This window comes from Candoia aspera, chromosome 4 (assembly GCF_035149785.1).
Source record: "Candoia aspera isolate rCanAsp1 chromosome 4, rCanAsp1.hap2, whole genome shotgun sequence".
Classification (NCBI taxonomy): Eukaryota; Metazoa; Chordata; class Lepidosauria; order Squamata; family Boidae; genus Candoia; species Candoia aspera.
In genome coordinates, this window is record NC_086156.1 from 9,995,868 (window position 1) to 10,016,464 (window position 20,597).

General features: G+C 38.9%; 1 protein-coding gene across 2 annotated transcripts in view; it reads right to left on the bottom strand.

Moving 5' to 3' along the window:
• Window positions 1–291: 291 nt before the first annotated feature.
• ESYT2 (extended synaptotagmin 2) overlaps window positions 292–20,597 on the bottom strand; it is a 66,240-nt gene continuing 45,934 nt past the window's right edge. Inside the window, exons 14-23 of one of the 2 annotated variants that reach the window (XM_063303393.1) lie at window positions 14,010–14,072; window positions 11,823–11,897; window positions 11,053–11,139; window positions 10,260–10,409; window positions 8,343–8,728; window positions 5,381–5,479; window positions 4,923–5,054; window positions 4,219–4,324; window positions 3,646–3,695; window positions 292–3,556 (exon numbers count right to left, since the gene is read on the bottom strand). In XM_063303393.1, coding sequence (XP_063159463.1) covers window positions 3,511–3,556; window positions 3,646–3,695; window positions 4,219–4,324; window positions 4,923–5,054; window positions 5,381–5,479; window positions 8,343–8,728; window positions 10,260–10,409; window positions 11,053–11,139; window positions 11,823–11,897; window positions 14,010–14,072 — 1,194 coding nt within the window. In that variant the 3' untranslated portion in view covers window positions 292–3,510. The remainder of the gene's footprint in view (window positions 3,557–3,645; window positions 3,696–4,218; window positions 4,325–4,922; window positions 5,055–5,380; window positions 5,480–8,342; window positions 8,729–10,259; window positions 10,410–11,052; window positions 11,140–11,822; window positions 11,898–14,009; window positions 14,073–20,597) is intronic. The other variant, XM_063303394.1, reaches the window with a different exon arrangement.

Below are 20,597 nucleotides of genomic sequence, written 5' to 3' on the forward strand. Positions count from 1 at the left end.
TTCGGTGTTGCTCAACCTTGGCATGGCTGGCTGGGGAATTCTGAGAGTTGACGTCCACTCATCTTAAAGTTGCCAAGGTTGAGCAACACCGAACTAGGCTGAAATGCTTCCTAAGCCAAACTCTTTTCAAATACTTAATTTTAAGCGTAACAATAAATCTCTCCTACACCAAATAATTCAGCGTGATTTCAGTGATCCTGTATGGAAAGTGAACTGAGGGCACAAAAGCTGCTAATTACGTCAAGTAAACACAGCAGATGGTCTCTGAATGAATGACAAGGAGGCACACGCTGCAGTGAGTTCCGTATGAATCATTTACTGAATAAATACATGCAATAGCAAAATTAGATAAGCAAAAAAGGCCATTTGTAGTCAACCAACTACTCTTTCTTTTCTTTTCTCCAGTTGCTGCAGTCCTGATAGCGGGTTCAAAACAGGGAAGAATGTTAAAGCCAAAAGTCAGATGATAGCTGCATCGGTGGTTAGATTACACAACAGCTCTAGATACAAAATGCAGCAAAAGACTGCACTGAACAGCTTCAGTAGCACATAAAGACAGATAAATACAGGGAACAAAACTTGGCTTTCAATACATGAAATCTTTAAGCTTTCTTTTAAGGCACAGGATAGAAAACACAGAAATCTAGTCTGATGATACTCAGTCCTTGATGTGCTAATTGGAACTTCATCATATTTACCCATCGTTTCCTCATCATCCTTCAACGAACCATCATTAAACTGTGAACAGAATATTCATACATTCAGCTTCTATGTACCAAAGGCAGAAAAATCTGACCATTCAGATTTTGGTCCAAATTTTCAAGAGAACTCCCTCTCTTTACTGCAAAAAGCTACTCCACTATGATAGCTCACACTGCATCAATTCAGTGTTTTGCAAGTTTTTTTTTTTAAACATAGCCTCAGGCAAGAGATGTGGCCATGTTGGAAAGAAGAATGAAGATAGTGGGGAAGAAAAAAATTACTTTGTGTACCTTAACATCAAACTAAAAAGATGTCTCAACTTCCTGGTGGCCTTCATTTTTCCTCAAACATTTATTATCCCTTTTCCAATTTCAGTTTTTGATTGCAAAGCGAAGCCCAACTGCGCTAGACCATTCTGCATACATTTGTTGGTATCATGAGCTCCCCTTCTCACCATGCTACCCTTGTTAGAATTTAAATGCGTTAGAAATTACTACTTAAGCAATTCCACCATATACTACTCTTACCTACTGATGTCGCTTTAAGAATGCAAATGTTAGAAGGTCTCACGGGGGCCTTCTTCAGCTTCGTTTTTCATAAATATAGTTTATTTGTCATAACTATAGTTAATGGCCGAGTCTTCTTCCTCTTGCATGTTCTCCCTTCGAGGGAAACCTCTCAAAGTTGTCATGCAGCAAAATGCATTTCTGTCATTTAAAAGGAAGTGAGGGCCATTGACCTAAGCTGCATTATCAGCAGACTTTGAGAGAGTCAGTGATGCTATTCTGTACGAAGCTAATGTCTGAATGATGCTATAAAGTCTGCCTAACGAGGCCTATCCAAAATAAAACACAGGAGACACATACATGCCCACATGCATGTACATCACACTGAGAGAGAGACAAATGAAAACTGATCCTTAGAACTTGGTACAGACAATCTGCTACATCTATTACAGGCACTTTGGCATCCTTAGTAGTGTAGTTACTTATAGGGCACAACGGGAACATCTATACAAGCTCCAATGAAGACTGCTTCTCTTGGAGAGTTTCTTCAAAATTGTCTAAGCCAGAATTAAGGTTTCGTAAGTTCAGTTATAACACTAATATCCCTAAAGTTTATTTACCCAGAAAAACCATTTTGTGGCCAGAAGACACTCTAAGACTCTCTAAGTTGTCATAAAGTGTCACTTTATTTTCAGAAAGGAATTGCATATATATCCAAGATGGTGTGCAGCTACTCTCTGCCACGGCACTATGCCGTTTCTTGGGTTAAAATACAAAAATGTGTATTTTTTTTAAAACCATCTGAAAAAGCTTTCAAGAAAATTTGAATAAATATAATTAATGCCCCACTGATTCCGTTCTGAAAGCAGCCATGAATAAAATGTTCACATTCAAATAACTCAATTTTTGCAAACTGTTCTTGCACTTCCTGGGTCTGTAAAAATCAAATGGAAAAAACTACACTGATTAAAAGATACATTTGATTTTAAATGACTCGTTGATGGTTTTTCTCCTGCGTTATCATAATTCGGAAGCACTGTGCACCGGCTTCAGTGCTGCTTCTGTACACACTCTGTCCTCCTATTCTGCACTGCCACATTCCTTATTGGTAATATGGGAATGAATCCACTTTGGAACTGGTACTTCCAAAAAGAATGCAGTGGCAGATGAATGCTGTTAGCGACTATTACACACATTGATCCACAAGAGAGATTAACTGCTCAGGGCACCAACACTGACAGTACTGAAACAACTGTGAAAGAATCAAGCAGAAATTCAGAGGTTTCTATAGCTGGAGCTCATACTTGCTGGTATTCTACAATACCAATTGTAAACATGCTTTAAAAACCCCGTTATAAACTGTTTCCTATCTGTAGCAATCAACGTGACATCACTCCAGTGTTATATCAGGGCGGCTGCCAAACCCTAATTCATGATATATCTTAAGTATACTGTTGCGTAGGCAATTTCCTAGCATTGCGGATGGGGCAAATAAGCCTTTAATAAGAAGCAGTGAGCAAGAAAATACGGTACTACTGAAGCCTTCACTTTCACATCCTGGAAGAATATAGTGTGATTTCAGGATTTTGATAATCATATTTTTATATAAATATATATATATATAAATATATATATATATAATATCTGCATTTGTGATTTATATGCATTATCTGAATGAAATTCAAAGAATACATTTATTTCAATATAAATATTAAAGGTTAATATTTTGTACTTTCCCTTTTTTGCAAACCTTTAATCACAGATCAACCCTTTTCATTTTTTTAAAAATAAACCCTTAAATCCATAGTATTAGTAAGATTAAGACCATTTCGCTACCCAGACTAATTTCAAAACATTGCCTTAAGGTTTTTATATCAGACTTTTCCAAAGAAAATAGATTGTTTTCTTCAACATTTTCTTCTGCCTTCACACCACTGAGGAAAATGCGTTTTAAAAAATAATACCTATTTACATGGCAGACACCTGGGTGAGACACAAATAAGATAGGAAAGGTGACACTTTTCTTGAGGATAGAAATGCCGTAACAGGACCTATTTGAAACAGATGTTTACTCTACAAACCCGATTGCACATTAAAATTGCTGTAATAAATGGAAAAAAAATGGTTTACAAGTAAGCTGACTTAAGCCTACGATAAAACGTCAAGGTATTATGAAACGGTTAGGGAGTGGTGATGGGCCAAATAACTAAGAGTTATAAAAAGTAATATCGGTACAATGCTGATAAAATATATAAAGATTGGCAAAGATATGCTAACAGGAGCTTCTGGAATCCAAAGCTGCCTAAGGTGCAATGTGCGGTCTTGTCCCATCCTCTGTCAAGTCATACCTATAAAACAAACAGAAGAAAAAAACTCAGAGAAGTCTTATCCAAACTCTCAGGTAAAACTGAAAAAGCATCCTTGTGACTCTACTTACCACTGAGTACAATTTTTGGAAAGTTCTTCTGAAGCCAGTGGTATCAATACCTGTGAGAACAAGAGGCTAAATTACGACAGGAGATTCTGCAGGCCCTGGTTCTGTGGAAAGTGATCCTAGATTCCGGCTTTGCATCCTAACCCCGCTGAAAGGCACAAACTCATTGCTCATCAAAGTGAAATCTAATCCCTGATTCCAGTGCAACATTAACCACTTCACTAATGGGCTATTTTATCAATATTCTTCACAGCTTCCTCTCCATGTGCAACGATCTTAAATGTTTAGAAGAATATTACTTTTTTAAAAAGAACATACATCAAACAAGCAAAAGGTAATGTCTGAGATTCTTTCAACTTGAATCTTTATAAATCAGCTAAATGGGATCTTACTATAGAATGCATAAAGGAAAAAATAAGCAGCTCTGTTTCAGGATCTGAGCTATGTAAAGTTTATGGGATTACCATTCCAAAAGGAGGAATTAACTTCCTTAGGAAGCTGATGTCTTAGAATATTTCAATTCAGATTTATTTGCCACACTATCCAAGCACCTGCTTTTTCACATCTGTGACTCACCTTACCAAGCAGACCTTTATCTTTGGACAAGAAGCCTCCACTGTTCTTCACTGCAACATCTAAGGTTCTTCTCTGTAGATCAGACAACGAAACACTGAAATCAAAACTGAGAAGGGAAAAAATGTTTCAGACAGAATATAACCAGAGTACTTTGAAATCTGTGTACAGGATTCCCTATGGTTTCAGAATACCTGGTGACAGCAGCCTGAAAAATCTGCAAGGTGTCTGCGATCACAACTGATCAACTCGTTTCCATTACATAATCAACATTTCTCTCTGCAAAATTATTTGCCTTCCACTGTTTCTATGCTCATTTTAATATCTATTTTTTCCCCACGGCATGGCTCCAAATTCTACTTTGTTAAATTAAAATATTTCTATCAATTAACATAGAATTGATTAGGCTTTTTTGACAACTTATTTCCTACACAAGAATATTTTGACTATGTCTGCACTGGGAAAAAACCCATTATTTACAATCTTATTTATAGAGTGGGTAACAAAACAAATCACGGTCTGCTAATCGGCTACATACCACATCTATTTTTGTATTCCTGCATTGCACTTCTAGTAACAGTAAGCTATTAACCCCATTTCCAAATGACTTCTCAAAGGTCATTACAAGTCATGTTTCAGTACAAAGTAATTTTAATGATTTCCCCAACTCCGTGCCATAAAATCAGCAAATGGAGATCACGACATACGCCTGATCAAACACTGGATTTAAAGTCTTCTTTGAAACGCTTGTTTTTCTTCTTCCTGATCTCCTCTTGTCAGGCAATAAGTACATTCGAACATAGGGATCAGAGCCTTCTTCTGAAAAAGCGATTAGATTTCTATAATCAAAAAATACAAAATATCCAGATCAGATTTAATATAAAAAGCAGCACATCTGCAAATTTTGGCAACCGTCCGTCAGGACAGCTTTCTCCTAGATTCACTGAACTGTCCTCCCCCAATTGCCTGGATAAAGGCACTCATCCTAGATTCCCAGAGAGAATCTTGGTTAGTTACCGTTGCAGTTAAACTGATATTTAATTGGAAGAATAAGGCTCAGCATTTTTGACAAGAGGGGGGCGAAGAGATCAGAGCCTTCCTAGTTCTCCAGCAAAGCTTTCTTGTTGATAAATTGATAAATGCAAGAAATATATAATATGATCACCTGCAGGTGTGCACCACCACCATAAGTTTGTTTCGCTGTGAACTATGACGAATTGTTAACTGAATCTGTCCCAACGGAGACTGTCCCAACGTTGTTCCACTACAAACACCAGGATAATACAAACGGTCAATATTGAGTTTCCACAGTGAGAAAACAATAGCTCTTCCTGTCTGATTTTCTGAATATTTTATACTCCAATGATAGAAATATGAAATAAATAAAATATCTCAATAAGGATACTACAGTACTGTTCTAACCCAGCTGCATACATAGGTAGGGTTAGTGTGGTGCTATGTGCACAATCTACAATGCATTCTGATTTTCCAGATACAGTAAAATACAGCATTACTGAATATTAAGTAGCTGCCGATTTGTGATGGCGTGTTTTGCTCTTGAGAAGACCAAAAAATGGGGGTTTGGAATACTGGCAATATGTAAATTGTGGGGGGTGGGACTGTTTTTTTTTCCACTTGCAAATAAGTATCTGAGTGAGGGTGGACAGCTCAGTGAAGCTCAGTCTGCAGAAAGAATCATTGTGATCCGCCCGCCTTCTATAGAAGACCTGCATATTGCAAGGGCCAAAAGGAGGGCGGAGAAGGTATCTGCAGACCCTTCGCATCCTGGACACAAACTGTTTCAACTTCTATCATCAGGACGGTGCCACAGAGCACCATGTGTCAGAACATCTAGACATCGAAACAGTTTTTTCCCTCGTGCCGTTGCTCTGCTGAACCCCTAATTAATGTAGCCTGATATAATGATTGACGATGTGTATGGTAAGCCATGACTGCTGGGATGTGGCCGGCAATGCTCTGTTGGATGTGAACACACGTTGGACAACAGATGCAGGATGCTGTCCATAAATTCTCCTTCTAAATATGAGTGTGCGTTGGTTGATAGCTGTAGTGTTATTTCCTTCAATGTTTTTTTCTTTCTTGATCGTATGGTTTTAGTAAATAACATCGTTGCTTTATTGTTGTTTATTTTTGATGTTGTGTAGCTATGTTGAGAGCTCTTCCACCGAAGTCAGATTCCTTGTATGTTTGATCATACTTGGCCAATAAAGTATTGTATTGTATTGTATTGCCGTATTGCGAAATCATCAACTCAGTGTGCAGCCGCTGTAAAAGAACCCACAAGTTTTATGCTTGGAATCGTTACGAGGGGAACCGGACATAAAACTGCCAGTATCCTGTAAGAATGGCCTTAAAGCAAGCTATGACAAGACTGCCCTTGAAGTACGGTGTACAGTTCTTGTTGCCGCTCCTTGAGGAGGGTATTGCAGAGTTGGGGATGAGGCCTGGAGCACTTCCCTTATGAGAGAAGGCTCAAGCACGGAGATTCCCTAATCTGGAATCACGGAGGGTAAGAAGAGACATGGCAAAGTACATAAAACCATGCAGGGCTATCCACTGAAATTCAGTGCAGGGAGACTCAGGGGAAAATCCTTTTTCATCGTATAGTGTGTGTAATTATCCCGTGGAATTAATGACTAGCAGCCAGTTTTTAAAAGAGAACAGGAGAAATTCATAGAGGATGAGGTTATCAGTTTCTACAGGTAGTCCTCATTTAGCGACTGCCTTGTACAGTGACCATTTGCAGTTACGATGGTGATGACAAAGTAACTTTATGACCAGTCCTCACATTTATGACCTTTACAGGTCTGTAAAGCAAAGGAAAGCTGAAGTAAGATTGTAAGCACAGTTGCAGTTTTCACTTAGCGTCTGCTTCACCTGACGACCAAGTTGCAGATCCCAATTGTGGTCACTAAACGAGGACTACCTGTTCTAATATTGGATAATTTGTAGTTCATTTGCTTCTGAATACTTGTGTCAGTTTGCCAGGACTGTCTGTCAGTAACTGCTTTGTTAAGTTCTTGTAGACTCATGCTTGTATCTTTGGTGTTATGAACCAGCTTCTGTTTACTACATCCTGAACATGTACCTCAAATAATGACTGATGGGAAGTAACAGAGAAAGCATACGATCATTTCAAAATCAGGATTTTGAACTTCCCAAATGCATATAGTCAGCCACCATGTGGTACAGAATGATGGACTAGGTAGGTCTATGACCTGATCCAGTACAGCTCTTCTTATGTCCTTGTATGTTCATGAAAGCTACAAAACAAAATCTCATGGTTCACTCATAAGTTTACATATATATAAACGGAGAAATAATTCTTGAAGTCATGGAAAGCATAATTAAGGGAAGCTAATAGGGAAAACGAACTTTCAGTGTAAGTGAAAAAAAAAAAAGATTTTCACTAGATGTCTTAGATCTGGACATGAAGTATGCAAGTGATTGTGCCAATCATACTGAAATCTCAGGTTACAGTTTTAAATGAGTCTACATACTGTGTGTAAATACAATGTTAAGAATGCATTCCTTAAGGCACTCTTTCAATGCTACGTATCTCATTTATTTGAAATGAAAAATATTTTTATTATCTATTTGATCCAAGACAGATTTTGTCTGCATTTGCAGAGTGAGGGTGCCAGTTGATGTCTAAGTCCACAATCCTTACATAATTCAATTCCACTGATTTTATTACGGTCACTGACCAGTACAGAATCCTTACATAGATCTCGGTCTATGATTAATTTGTAATGTGAGCCACTCAGAAGAGATGCAGGACCTGTCAACAAGTTGTTCTTTGTGTAACAACAGTCATACACATTTTCTGAATGACTCACTGTACAGGCTTAATTTTAGTTTTATATCCTAACTGACTGCCATATTTATAATCAGGAAATAATTTTATTTTTAGTCGTAATGGCTTGCAGTACTGATCCCTGCTCTCTCTCATTTCCCTGTTTTGTCTACATTAGCAGACCTGTTCTGAAAGTACATAGTTGTTGTCATAATTAGTTTGATGGTAAGACAGTGTCCTAATATCAGTCTGATTGCTTCCAAGTGTTTATGAATATACACCAGTATAAAAAAAGAATTTGGGACTGTACTTTTCAAGTTGCCTCAGTCGTTGTCGCAGCTCCTGCGTGGCAATGGGGAGGGAGATGTCTGAAGCGATACTCGGAGTAGGTTCTTTGACCGAAAGGTGGCTGGGAGAACAGCTCAAATTGGACGTCAGGAGACTGGAGGAACTTCTGCTGAGATCTGTTGGCCACTGTGCACTAGGATTAGAGGGGAGGCCTGTTTCTGCCCCATCAGTCCTTTTATCAATATCTGCCGCTGTTGAAGTTGGGGCCTTGTTCAAGTCAGCTGCTGGAGACGTGGGGGCCTGAGGCCTGAAAGTACCTTTCCTCCCATCTTTGGAAACAGAAGGCCTCTTCACTTGCGCTGAGTGTTGGTGATCTGGAGATCTCTCTTGCTTTTCAAGAGAAAGGATCTAATAGCCACAAAACAAAGAAGAGGACCTTCATTCCTTCTTGCAGTTCACAAAAGAGTTATGCACACCGTTGAATGGAGATTCAAGGTTTGCAAAAGCCAGCATTGGGGAGGAAGCTGAGGTACGTGAACAGATTACAAGGGAACCAAAGAAGACCTAGAGTGTCATATTTGAGGCTGTTTTTCCTCTCTGTCCAATTGCTCTGTAGAACCATCCCTGGATAATCCAGGGATGGTGATTTATCAGGGAGCTCTGCATAACTAGGATGTTTGCCATTCATCCCCACCATTATGGGGAAAACAGAAGTCCACCTGAATTGAGCTTAATTCTAAGAAACAGTTTACACTCTTACATTTTACAGAAGGAAAGCTTTGAAGGTAGCACCTGCACATCTCACTTGGTGGACACTTCCATTTTAGTATGGCTGTGGAGACTTAAAAGTACACACCAATCCAGCCTCCTCCATTTGTCAAGCACTGGCAATCTCAATATTCCTCTCAACACAGTTACGATTTTTGCCACAAAACTTTTTCAGAATCTCTCACAACCTCCCCTGAAAAGAATTTGTTTTGAATGGCTTTATAGGTACTCCATACATTATAGACAAAAGGAGCAAGCGAGAGAGAAAGAGATCTGAAAATCCTGTTTTTCCTGTAGTATCTAAAATGAGGTTTACTAAGCGTGTCTGTCGCAAGATGCTGTTTAGAGCACAATGTCTGCACGAGAAGAATAGCATAAGTGATATGTGTTCCTACTTGTTATCATACACACACACCATATATAGTATAGGGATTAGGCAATCTGGCATCTCCAGATGTTTTGGATACAATTACCCAGAATCCCTGATCATTGGCCATGCTGGCTGGGCTTTATAGACAGGTAATGCAAAACATCTGGGAGACACCAGGTTGCCAGTTCCTGGAGTATATGGTGTAGTATATGAGTAGTTCCATCTCATCAGAGAGTACCCTTGTTTACTATCTGTTGTAAAGATACTATGTGCCAATTATGATGGACCGTGTGTCATTTTAAACTCTTGAAGTTGCCATTTGAATGGGATATATTTTGAACTAAGGAGCATTATAGTTACTTTTACTCATTCCAATTGCAGAACTTCCTATAGCTTAAGCAAACATAAGAAAAGGAATTGTTTTACATTAAAATTAGACCACCAGGCATCTCTTCTTAATTTGATGGGGAAAAAATTTCCAAAGCTTTTAGCCAGAAGTCTTAACCAATCCAGGTATCAAAGATGAAGCATGGCAGTGACTGAACCCCTGCATGCAAAACATTGTGCTCCATCACTGAAATATAGACTCACTCTATGGGATGCAGTGACACTTTCACCACTGTCTGCAGTTTTGATCTCAAGAACTTTCAACGTGTCACTCAAACAACAAATTACAGTTTGTCATTCTGAACGAATTTCCCTCTTTCTTTCTTTCTTTCTTCAAATATAATTCGCATATCACTACCACAATTCTTAAGTGCTCAATTTTTATATACATTTTAGGAAACTTTTATAATATACCCTGAGTGCAATCTTCATGTTTACAGTGCTGTTTGGACCAGAATTGCTAAGATGAAATCTCTGATGCATAGTTAGATCTTCACTTGCAAGGAGTTGGTTAAGAGGAAGCTTAAAATTTCCCAAGGAGCACTGGTGTTGTTCATCCTTGACCTGTAGAAGAAAAAAAAAATAATGGTTACATTTAAGTGAAAACCTGTATTAAAATTTTTTTTTAAAGCTGATAAAATGTTGACTCTTTAATTTTATTCAATTGACTTGATTCTGTTAATAAATTTAATCAGCTTAGAATGAACCCATGCAAAAAGGCTGTTAGGCACCTTGGGTTTCTCTAGTAAAGGAAAAGAGAATATTTAAAAATAAATCAATAACAATGCCAGTATCAATAGTTGAGCAGAACATAACTGCTTCCTATTGTCTGAGTTTCAGAGTGCTGTCATTTTTTCTACCTATGTCCTCAAATCCAGCAGTAGAGAAAGCCAAATTTACTGCGACCTTCATGCTATATTTACTATAAAGTAAATGTCGCACAATATTACATATTTGTTACAGAACAGATTTTAAATATTTCCTGATCACCTACCTCAAATCTCTTAAGCAAATGATTCAGCACAGACAGAACCACATCCACTTCCAAGATAGGGTCCAGCAACACATTTGCAAATTTTGGGAGTACAACCTTTTTTTGCTGCCACACTCACAATGCTGCAGCCATTCAGGCATTCTACCCTCAAAATGCTCAGTAGAGAAGACTGCACAGATACCTCAAAAAAGCAAATAGCTAGAGATGGCCTACCTCAACCTCTAGCTCTTGTCGGCGAGGATTATGAACAAAAAACGTGAAATGCTCTTCCCAGACTGGTTCATTGGTCTTATAGCGGATCTGTTGAGGGGCAGAAGGCATTCTTTATTAACGTGTATGGTGAGAAACGAAGTCCATTTACGCAGACACAGAGACCTCCTTCTCCCTTTCCTTCAAGGATTGCGTGTCCTTGGGTAATATACTGAGGGCACAGGACAACAGTGGAAACAGAGCTGGGTATTCAACATACATGTGCGTGTAAATACACACCAACACTGGAGACGGTCCCTCGCACTGTCCAATGAGCTTCGTCCCTCAATGCAAATTACAGGTTTCGGGGACCTTCATCCAGATTACACCTCTGGAATGGGCAACAGATTATCTTTAACCTTTTGTTTTACCCTGTACTCCCAATCCAGATCAGACACCGAGCATCTGTGATTTGCAGTTGGAGGTGGGGGAAAACATGGACACAAAGGGTATTTTCCTCTTAAAGCAGCTGACAAGCCCAGTCCTTCTGATCCAAGGGAGCTCACAGTGGTGTGCGCATTTAAGAAAGAGCATGACACCCATTCCTTCCACACCAGGATTCTAATCCAGATCCAAGTGCCTGCAAACTGCTTCGGGGGTGGGGGGGATCCATTCGCTTTGAAAGAAAATGTTACTTTCACACACAGATTGGTGTATGATCCTACATACAGGAAACATGGAAAAATCAGAATGGTACGAACCGTTTTGCTTTACAGAAGTGGGCAAAAGCTTACCTTACTTTCTTGTGCCTTATGTCCAACAGTCATTAAGACAAGGGGATTTGGATTGCTGTTTATTTTCTTCCCTGACTGAAAATGTAGAAAACAGACAATCTTATTACTCTTATTTTCTCTCCACCCAGATTCCTTACAAAACGGTGTCACAAACATATATGGGATATAGGAATCACATAACTTACCTTGGGAGATTTTATACACTGAAATCGCTGGGGCTTCCAACCCCTTTACAAGTATTATCTCTGTTTTAGAATGAATTGGTTTAAGATGTTCAACCTTTCATTCTTAAATAAGCACTTCATCCCCCAAAGCTAATGAAGCAACATCAGAACAAATAAATGAATGTTGCAGTCAGCATGCAAAAGGGGGAGATGGAGAAAGCGCAAGCTTAGAAAACTAATCTTATATATGTGGGATGGATTCTATGATTGAGCAGGATGTCAGAATCATAAAACATTTGGAGGGCAGCAAAGGAGGTGGTATGCTGTGGCTTCCATTATAGGTTTGCCCTGTTTTCTTACTAAAGACCAACCATGTGCCACGTCTGCCTTCCTCACCAGTTGACTAGCACTAAGTCAAACTGCAAAAGTAAGCAATTATTTATGATAATTTTAACGAAATCAAAGGATTCCCAAATTATGAATGTCTATTAATAGGCTCCATATCAATCTCTCAGATAAATACTTTTTGTTAAGAAGGAGTTACAGAAGTTAATCTGAAGCATCTATCAATGCTGTTAATACATTAGCTAGATTATTAATAATATAAACTGAAACTCCAAAAAAGTAACATGATTAAAAGAGAAGTTAAACATTGTTAGACAAAAATTGCAGATGTATTTTCATCTCAACACAGATTGTTTTGAATTTTTAAAGAGTAGTGCATATTTATTTTAATTTTCCTAGCATTCTGCTTTTAATTATTTCTCACTGAGTAAATTTCTAGATTGACAGAAAATCCATACAGATTCTCAAAGATTAAAATTATCTTCAAGGACACAAATATGAGCCAGAGATGTTCACCAATGTCATCTTCTCTTAAATGATCTCTATTTCTGAATGACGTATGAAGCAAGTTCTCACTCATGCCTTTATTTGGTAAAATTTATTGTTTATTGAATTTTTGGCCTGTGCAGATAGTGGCCTGTTTAGATACTTATTTACATTTTTCTTAATCAGTTTCTTGTTTTCAAAATGCTTAAGTACAACTCAAACCATTTATTTACTATGCCCAAACTGATGGATAGGCAACATGTCTCTCAAAATATAATGCGTGGCCCCTTTAATATAAGCAAAGCTTGTCTGTAACAGACAATAACAGAGATTCAAGTTTTACTCCTTGCCCCAGGAAACAAAGAGGCACATCCCTTTTTTATACATCCTACCAATTAAGTTCTGTACAGGGTAAGGAGAAGTAAGTATGCACCGTAGATACATCTGCTTGCAGCAAGCCTTTCAGTTCAGCCAGTGATACTGATGCTGTGAGTCTGCACAATTTATAGACTGGGTATTCTGTGCTGTCAGCATCTTCAAAAACGTGTTTCTCCTACTTTCCACATTAGTGGCAACTAAATTTAGATTACCACTGACAATTTGTCTTATTAATTCCATGCTTGTGTCTACAGTGGTGATCCTGAAACTAAAGGGGTGGAATTAATAAGCCTACAAAGGATTTATGCGTCATGACGACTTAGTGGCCCTTACATTAATCTTGCTATGAAGAATTTGACTGTCATTATAATCTGTTCAGTAATAAACAAATACACTTACATTCTAAGTTCAGCAAATTTACTAAAAATGGACTGAGGAACTTGGAACTTCTCTGGATTAAAAAAGCACCAACAAGTTTAGTAAAAGCATGCTTTTTAAAATGTATTAAACTTTCAGTATTATTTCAGAAGAATTAAAATAATTTAATATTAGCAATATAGCTCGGTCTCTTTTTAAAAATAATTGCTCATTAAAATTAAAGACTACTTGTTTCTTTAATTTATGTAATGCAACACTGATGGGATCTGCCTTCTACTCACAGGCAAACTAATGTCATTGTGTCCTGATCCTACTTTGTGACACTGAGTTTATGTCCCCTGGCATTCAAAATACATAAGGATGTTTGTTTATTGTAGGCAACCCAGTGTCTTCATTTAATTGTGTGACTTTAAATGGAAAATTGTATCACTTTTACCTTTAAGACTTTCTGAACAGCAGACTTCTTCAAGGCTTCTGGATTATAATCTAATGGATTATGCTTTTAAACCAGAAGAAAATGAACATACGGAGGGTTAATATGACATGCAATGAAGCAGTTCCACTTGGTTAATTGATGACAGGACAACAATGGCAGACCAAACAAACATTCTCAGAAGAAAGAGAAAAATGCTTGAACAGTTATTACTATAAAATAATTTGACACACCCTTTTGTCCTTATTCTATTTGAAATTACAATACACCACTTTTTCCAGTCAGGCTAAGATTCTCCTTTTGGCAGTAACTTTTTTCCTAACTGCTCCAATGCAACATAAATTTCTTATCTGATTTGACACCATGGATACAGGAAAGTGGGGTGGGTCTAACCAGCTGACCATTTCCATTAATGGTTTCTAATTTTATTTCAGCAAAACTGCATCATCCTGAGGGTAGAGTAGGCAAGCTATGACAAATTAAAGTAAAACTGCAGTACTACCAAGCTAATTTCAGAAATTATTTAAAAACAAAAGCTGGGTTCTAGAATTCCATTTTGTTCCAGAATTTCTGAGATGGAATGCCCAAAGTTAAATTCCACATAAAAAAAAAAGAAGGAATGGAACCTAAATTGCTATGCAAGCATGCTAAAACTCAAAACAGGAAAAGGATGTTGATTACTCTGTCCTCCAAAATAACTGTTTAAAGCTTTAAAGCTTTGACTGGAATGAGTTTTGTTTCCAATGGGAAAAAAGTTATAAAAACTTGTACATCTGTCTCAATATTATATATCACGTGGCTGAAAAATCATACCAAAAATTGACAGAAGGCTTATGTCAGATGCACAGAACTTACTGATCATTAACCAAGCTTGTTAACCGAGAATGAACTTACTTCTGAACTGTATTTCTCCTTTTAGTCATCTAAGATCTCTCTCTCTTTCTTACTCAATTTCTGTCTGTCTTCCTGGCAGGTAGTCGCACTTCCAAAGCTCCTCCCCAACATTTACCTTATGAAAACCTTATGGAGGCTGTGTAGGCGCAGAACATTTTTGCACATAAAGATGAACTAAAGCCCGACACTTTGCTTTGGGGTGTGCCAGCAACCCATTTTCTCTAATTAAACAAATTAAAAAAAAAATCAGATGGGCAAGGAGAAAGGTGATACAGGTAGTCCTCGACTTACCACCATTTGAAGTTACAATGGCACTGAAAAAAGTGACTTACAGCCAGTCCTCACTCTTATGCCCATCACAGCATCCCTGTGGTCACATGATCAGAATCTGGGTGCTTGGCAACCGGTTTGCACTTACAATGATTGCAGCATTCCGGGGTCATGTGATCGTCACTGTCCTGTTCAGACTATGAGATGGCCAGGCAGGGTTACTTAAAACTCCTTTATTACAATTAACTATTTACAATAATAAAGTCCTCAATAAGTAAGCAACACAATCGATCAGGTCCACCCAGGCAGTGGAGGAAAACTAGGCAAGGCTGCAGGATCAGGATTCGATGGAGACTGAGGCAACACAGCTAGGCAGAACTCGGCTAGACCCCTCTATGAGGCAGCAAGACCTGAGGAAGCAATTGTGCTTGGCAAGAAGGGGACTGGAAATGCTGGGCTTGATCTTGGCACGGAGGCTGGGCAAGGCACGACTGATTCTGTAAGGCAGGACTTGGTTCTGGAGGCGATAGGACTCGACCAAAGCAGCAAGGCAAGAGGTGGAACTCGGAGTGGTACTAGACTGGACTGGAGCAGCGAGGCAAGGCTTGGATCCGAAAACAAGGCAGGACTTGACTGGAACGGCAGAACGAGGTGAGGAACTGGACGTGGAGCTAGGCTGAACTGGAACGACAAGGCTGGACTTGGGAGGAGAGGCAAGACTGGACATGACTGGGGCGGCGAGACTAGACTGGGAACCGGAAGCAAGGCTGGGTTGGACTGGAGTGGCAAAACAAGACTTGGAGCTGGAACTTTGGCTGGACTTGACTGGATCTGCACGACGAGGCTTGATGCTGAAAGCAGCATCGCACGTGGCTGAAGCAACGAGGCGAGGCTGGGAGCTGGAAGGAAAGCTGAGATCTCCTGGACTCGATCGGAGTGACTTGCAAGAAAGGCAGTCCCACAATGTTAGAAGAAGCTGGCTTTGATTCTGCAATGGCTACAGACAAGGCTTCTGACTCAGGTAAGGACGCTTCCACTGAAACAAGCTTGAAGGATCGGTTGTCTCCAGCAGCTTGCTCCTTGCGTGCTTGCCTTTTAACATGTTCCTTTCTGCGTCTTTTCTCTTCTGCAGCCAACCGGACTGCCTTCTGATTCGTGCGCTTCTCAGCTCTCCTGTCTCACGCACTGAATGGAGGTTTCAAATCCTCCTCCGGATTTTGCCCAATCAGCTCTTGCTTTTTCTCCTGCTCTGCTGAGTCATTTTGGTTATCTGTTTCCCCGATTCCTGAAAGATAAGTTTCGTTTCCTTCTGACTGTTCAGGATAAGTATCGCTTTCGGAGTCTGCCTCAGACTCAAACCTCAGAGTCATTTGCAACCTTCCCAGCCGGCTTCCGACAAGCCAAGTCAATGGGTAAGCTGGATTCGCTTAACGACCATGGCAAAAAAGGTCATAAAGTTTGGTGTGACTCACATAACAACTGCCCCGCTTAGCAATGGAAGCTCCAGTCCCAATTGTGGTCGTAAGTCAAGGACTACCTGTATCACGACACTTATGGGTACTTGTTTTTAAATGGAGGCACTGTATATTCTTTTCTGAACTCATCTTCAGCCTTAATAAAAAAGTAAATTGGCTGTGCTCATTCCATGGCCTTCTGTTTGGCCAGCTACTTAAGTGTGGTAATAACTTGGTGCAACACATAATGTTCAGAAAAAGTGCCCCCTCTCTACACATCTAAAAGCTTTGGGCTAGGAGTAGTTTTATGCTGAATGCACAGCTGCCTGGACTGGAAAGAGTCTCCTCTTAACTTTTTTTCCCATGTGGTTTCTTAATGTACGATTTTCAGCCCCTAATAGTTCTTGGTACTTTCTTTGGAGAAGTTCACACATGTAACACATGCATTCAAGACTGCTATGAAATTTTGCCTCACACTGTGTTTTGTAAAAAATTATTCTCAACTTAGGATGAACACTGTAATGGCTTTTGATCAAGGGAAGCCAACAGCATCAGAGTAAAAATAGTAGATGACAGAGATGTTTGCTGTTTGCATGCCACTCTCATGCAAATACTGTAATGCTTATTAAGGAACTTTAAGCTATAAAGAGAAGGAACAGTTCCAATTTCACAAAGAAAAAAGACAACGTGAGGTATAGTTTGGGTCAAGTTGCTGTTAAGTTTCTTTTTCCCGAATCAACTTCCATTTGCTGTAACACATCATTTCAACTGCCTTAATAGAGTTGGCACAGTTTTAATAATGCAGTGGGACCAGGGTTTAAGGGCTGGTAGTAAACTAAGAGTATATGAGAATTTAGTTATGACACATTGTTTTGGTATTCCATATGATTCTTTCCAACTTGGATCAAGCATAAAACCAGGCCTGCTTCTAAGCTGATTTCAGAAACTCAGAGAATTCAAGGTACTCAAAGCAAGCCCAATAATCAGATGCCACAAAATAGGAAGATAGGCAATTTGCAAGATTGAAGTAATGCTATTCTCCATCCCTATTTTATTTTTGTAACATCTTTCAAGTTTCTACTTGACTGTGGAGCTCACTGGTTATCTTTGCACTAGCCACTATCTCTCAGCAAAACCTACTTCAGAGGATGATTGTTATAGGGATAAACTGAGGGGAGAGGTGCCACCTTAATATTAGAAATGGTCCATAGGAGAGATCCATACCTCTTCCCAAGTTTAATCTCTTCTCCTCATTAAAGTTTTCAAAATTTGACATTAAATACCAGATTTTTGAGCTAAAGATGAATAAAGCAAATATGAACATCTATTACTATTTAGCATTTATCTCCTTGTTGGTTAAGATGAGGGAAACAGTATGTTTGCTTGTAAGGTAGCTTGCACAAAATAGTGTGCTTGGTGTAAAACTGGAACAGTACTTTGGTCATGCTGGCCCAAATGTGTCAAAACTGGTCCTGCCCTTGATGTTAGCAGGAAATGCTGCATGTGGCACAGGTATGGCTAAGGCTGGTAACTCTGTCTATACTTTTTTTGTAACTACAAACAAGTGTTTTGCGAAAGCCTTGATTAACTGAAGTCATGATGGGTGGCAAGGATCAGGTGATGACCATGGCATATGGAAGATTGTGCCTTGAATGTAAGAGACATAAATGGTAACAAGCATTAATTAAAACGAAATGAAAGAAAAATAAGTAAGTTACATCTTTGTGAAACTAACAGAAAGTGGACAATATAATAGATCTGATGAAAGTGGTCTGACCTTTCAGAAGTGTTGTTGATTAATACATGGAGGGGAGCAAAGGTGAATGTTTAATCATGAATGAAATAGCTAAAAATATGTATCAGAAATATGAATTAGTATCATCTAGGTCAGTGTTCCCAAAGTAGTCAATACTGACCCCTAAGGATCAATGGGACTGTCCATTACTGTTGTTATCATTATTCATAGTACCATTAGTTAAAGTAGTATTTATTACATTATTTTCATATAATAATGTTTGGGGGTCAGTGAAACCATCTGAAACTTCATGAAGGAGTCAATGAGCTGAAGAGTTGGGGACCCCTGATCTAGCTCGTTGGAGGTCAGTATAAAGCAGGAATTCAGAGTTTAGTGACAGCTGTGTGTTATGCTCCAGTGAATGGTATTGATGGAAGAGCCATGTGAAGAATTGTGCAACCTTCTGCAATGCAAGTGAGAAATGGCTACTGGGGAATTAGTGAAGGATGATGAGAAGTTTTGAATGTGGGAGAATACCACTTTTTCGTAGTTTCAAGAATGGATGTTGGGGGAAAAGTGGACATAGAAGAAAGGAAAGACAAAAAGAGTAAAAATAAAATTATAGTCTTCTCAATTCCGTCAGACTGTTGAATGATGTTAAGTCTGCAGGAACGGACTGTGAAACTGGACAAATATTAAAATATTGATGTGGCTGCTGATGGAATGGCTTTGCAACTTGTTTAATGTGTGTTGAGACTGCTTCGGAAGTTTGGAAGAATGCCTTGTTTATTCACTTATTTATTAAAGCATTTAAAAGGCCATCAACTCAGACAATGTAACTCTGGGCAGCTTGTGAAAAGGAAAAAAGAAGAAAACCATTATCAACCAGTACAAAACGTATTTCACTGAAACTTACTAAAACAATAAAATGATGATTCAAGCTGAAATCACCTGTCATTTGTCAAATTGGGAATTCCACTCAACCTGACTTCAAGGCCCAGGGAAAGAGCCAGGTCTTAAGTCACCTTTCTAAAGGCTTGCAAGGTCAGGACCAACTGTATATTGGGGGGAGGATCATTCCAAAGGGCTGGGCCTGGCACCAAGAAAGCTTGTCTCCTGGCCCCATAAGATGACATTGTTTCAATTGTTTCCATATTCAAAGGGGAAGGCAGCAAGACCTACAAGGAAATTAGCTATTAACTGGAATTTGGATTCTGACAGAAAAAGTCCAAGGGGTAACAGTGAATAAAATTTGGGGAATGTATTGTGGCTTTATGTGGGAATGTGAGAAGCAAGATGTATTTATTTTTATTGTTTATTTCTTCATTTAGAGAAAGTGAACAGGTATGAAGTATGGAAGGTTCTGTGCAAATTCAAGTTTGGCTACTCAACGTAATATAACAGAAGTTAAGCACGCGCAGAAGCAAATGGAAAGTTGAGCAAATGGTTCAACGCTGAGCAGAAAATAACAAAATGATACATAATGCCTCCTCAGTTGTTTAAGGTATTTATGGATAAATGTAAAAGGACTGTTTGTGGTGACATTGCTAGTATGTTAGTTGAGGCTATGAATCTGTTTATGTCTGTTATGAATCTGAATATTAATATATCAAAAACCAAGTTAGTCATAGGTAGCCCTCGGTTAACGACCATTCGTTCAGCGACCGTTCGAAGTTACGATGGCACTGAACAAATGGTACTTACGCCCAGTCCCCGAAATTACGGCCACTGCAGCACCCCCGTGGTCACATGATCAAAATTTGGGTGCTTGGCAGCCTCCCTGCACTTAGGATTGCAGGGGTGCTTCAATGCTCCCCACCCGCCTATATCCTCCTTCATCTCTGGCCCACACCACAGTGCCTCTGCCGCCTCCAGCTGGCCTTTGTTGTCTTCTTCCTTCTGCTACATAATTTTGTTACCTCAAAAGAGAATAGTCTGAATTTCCTTCTTTTCTCCTTTTCTTTCTTACTTTATATTAGCTTCTGTTAGTTTTTAATCTTCTTGTTTAAAAATTAAATAATCTTCTTGTTTAATAAAAAATATTTTTTAAAAAAGGGAATAGTTTGACAAGTACATATGCACTGGTGGAAATACCTATCTGATGGGCCCATATTTTAATGATAACAGGTCACACAAGGAGGTGTATTTTTCTGTAATTCATATTATTCCAATTTTAATTAAGCAACTTGAACCAAATTAAAGACCTTCTGGGCCCCTGCATATGCCACACACAACACT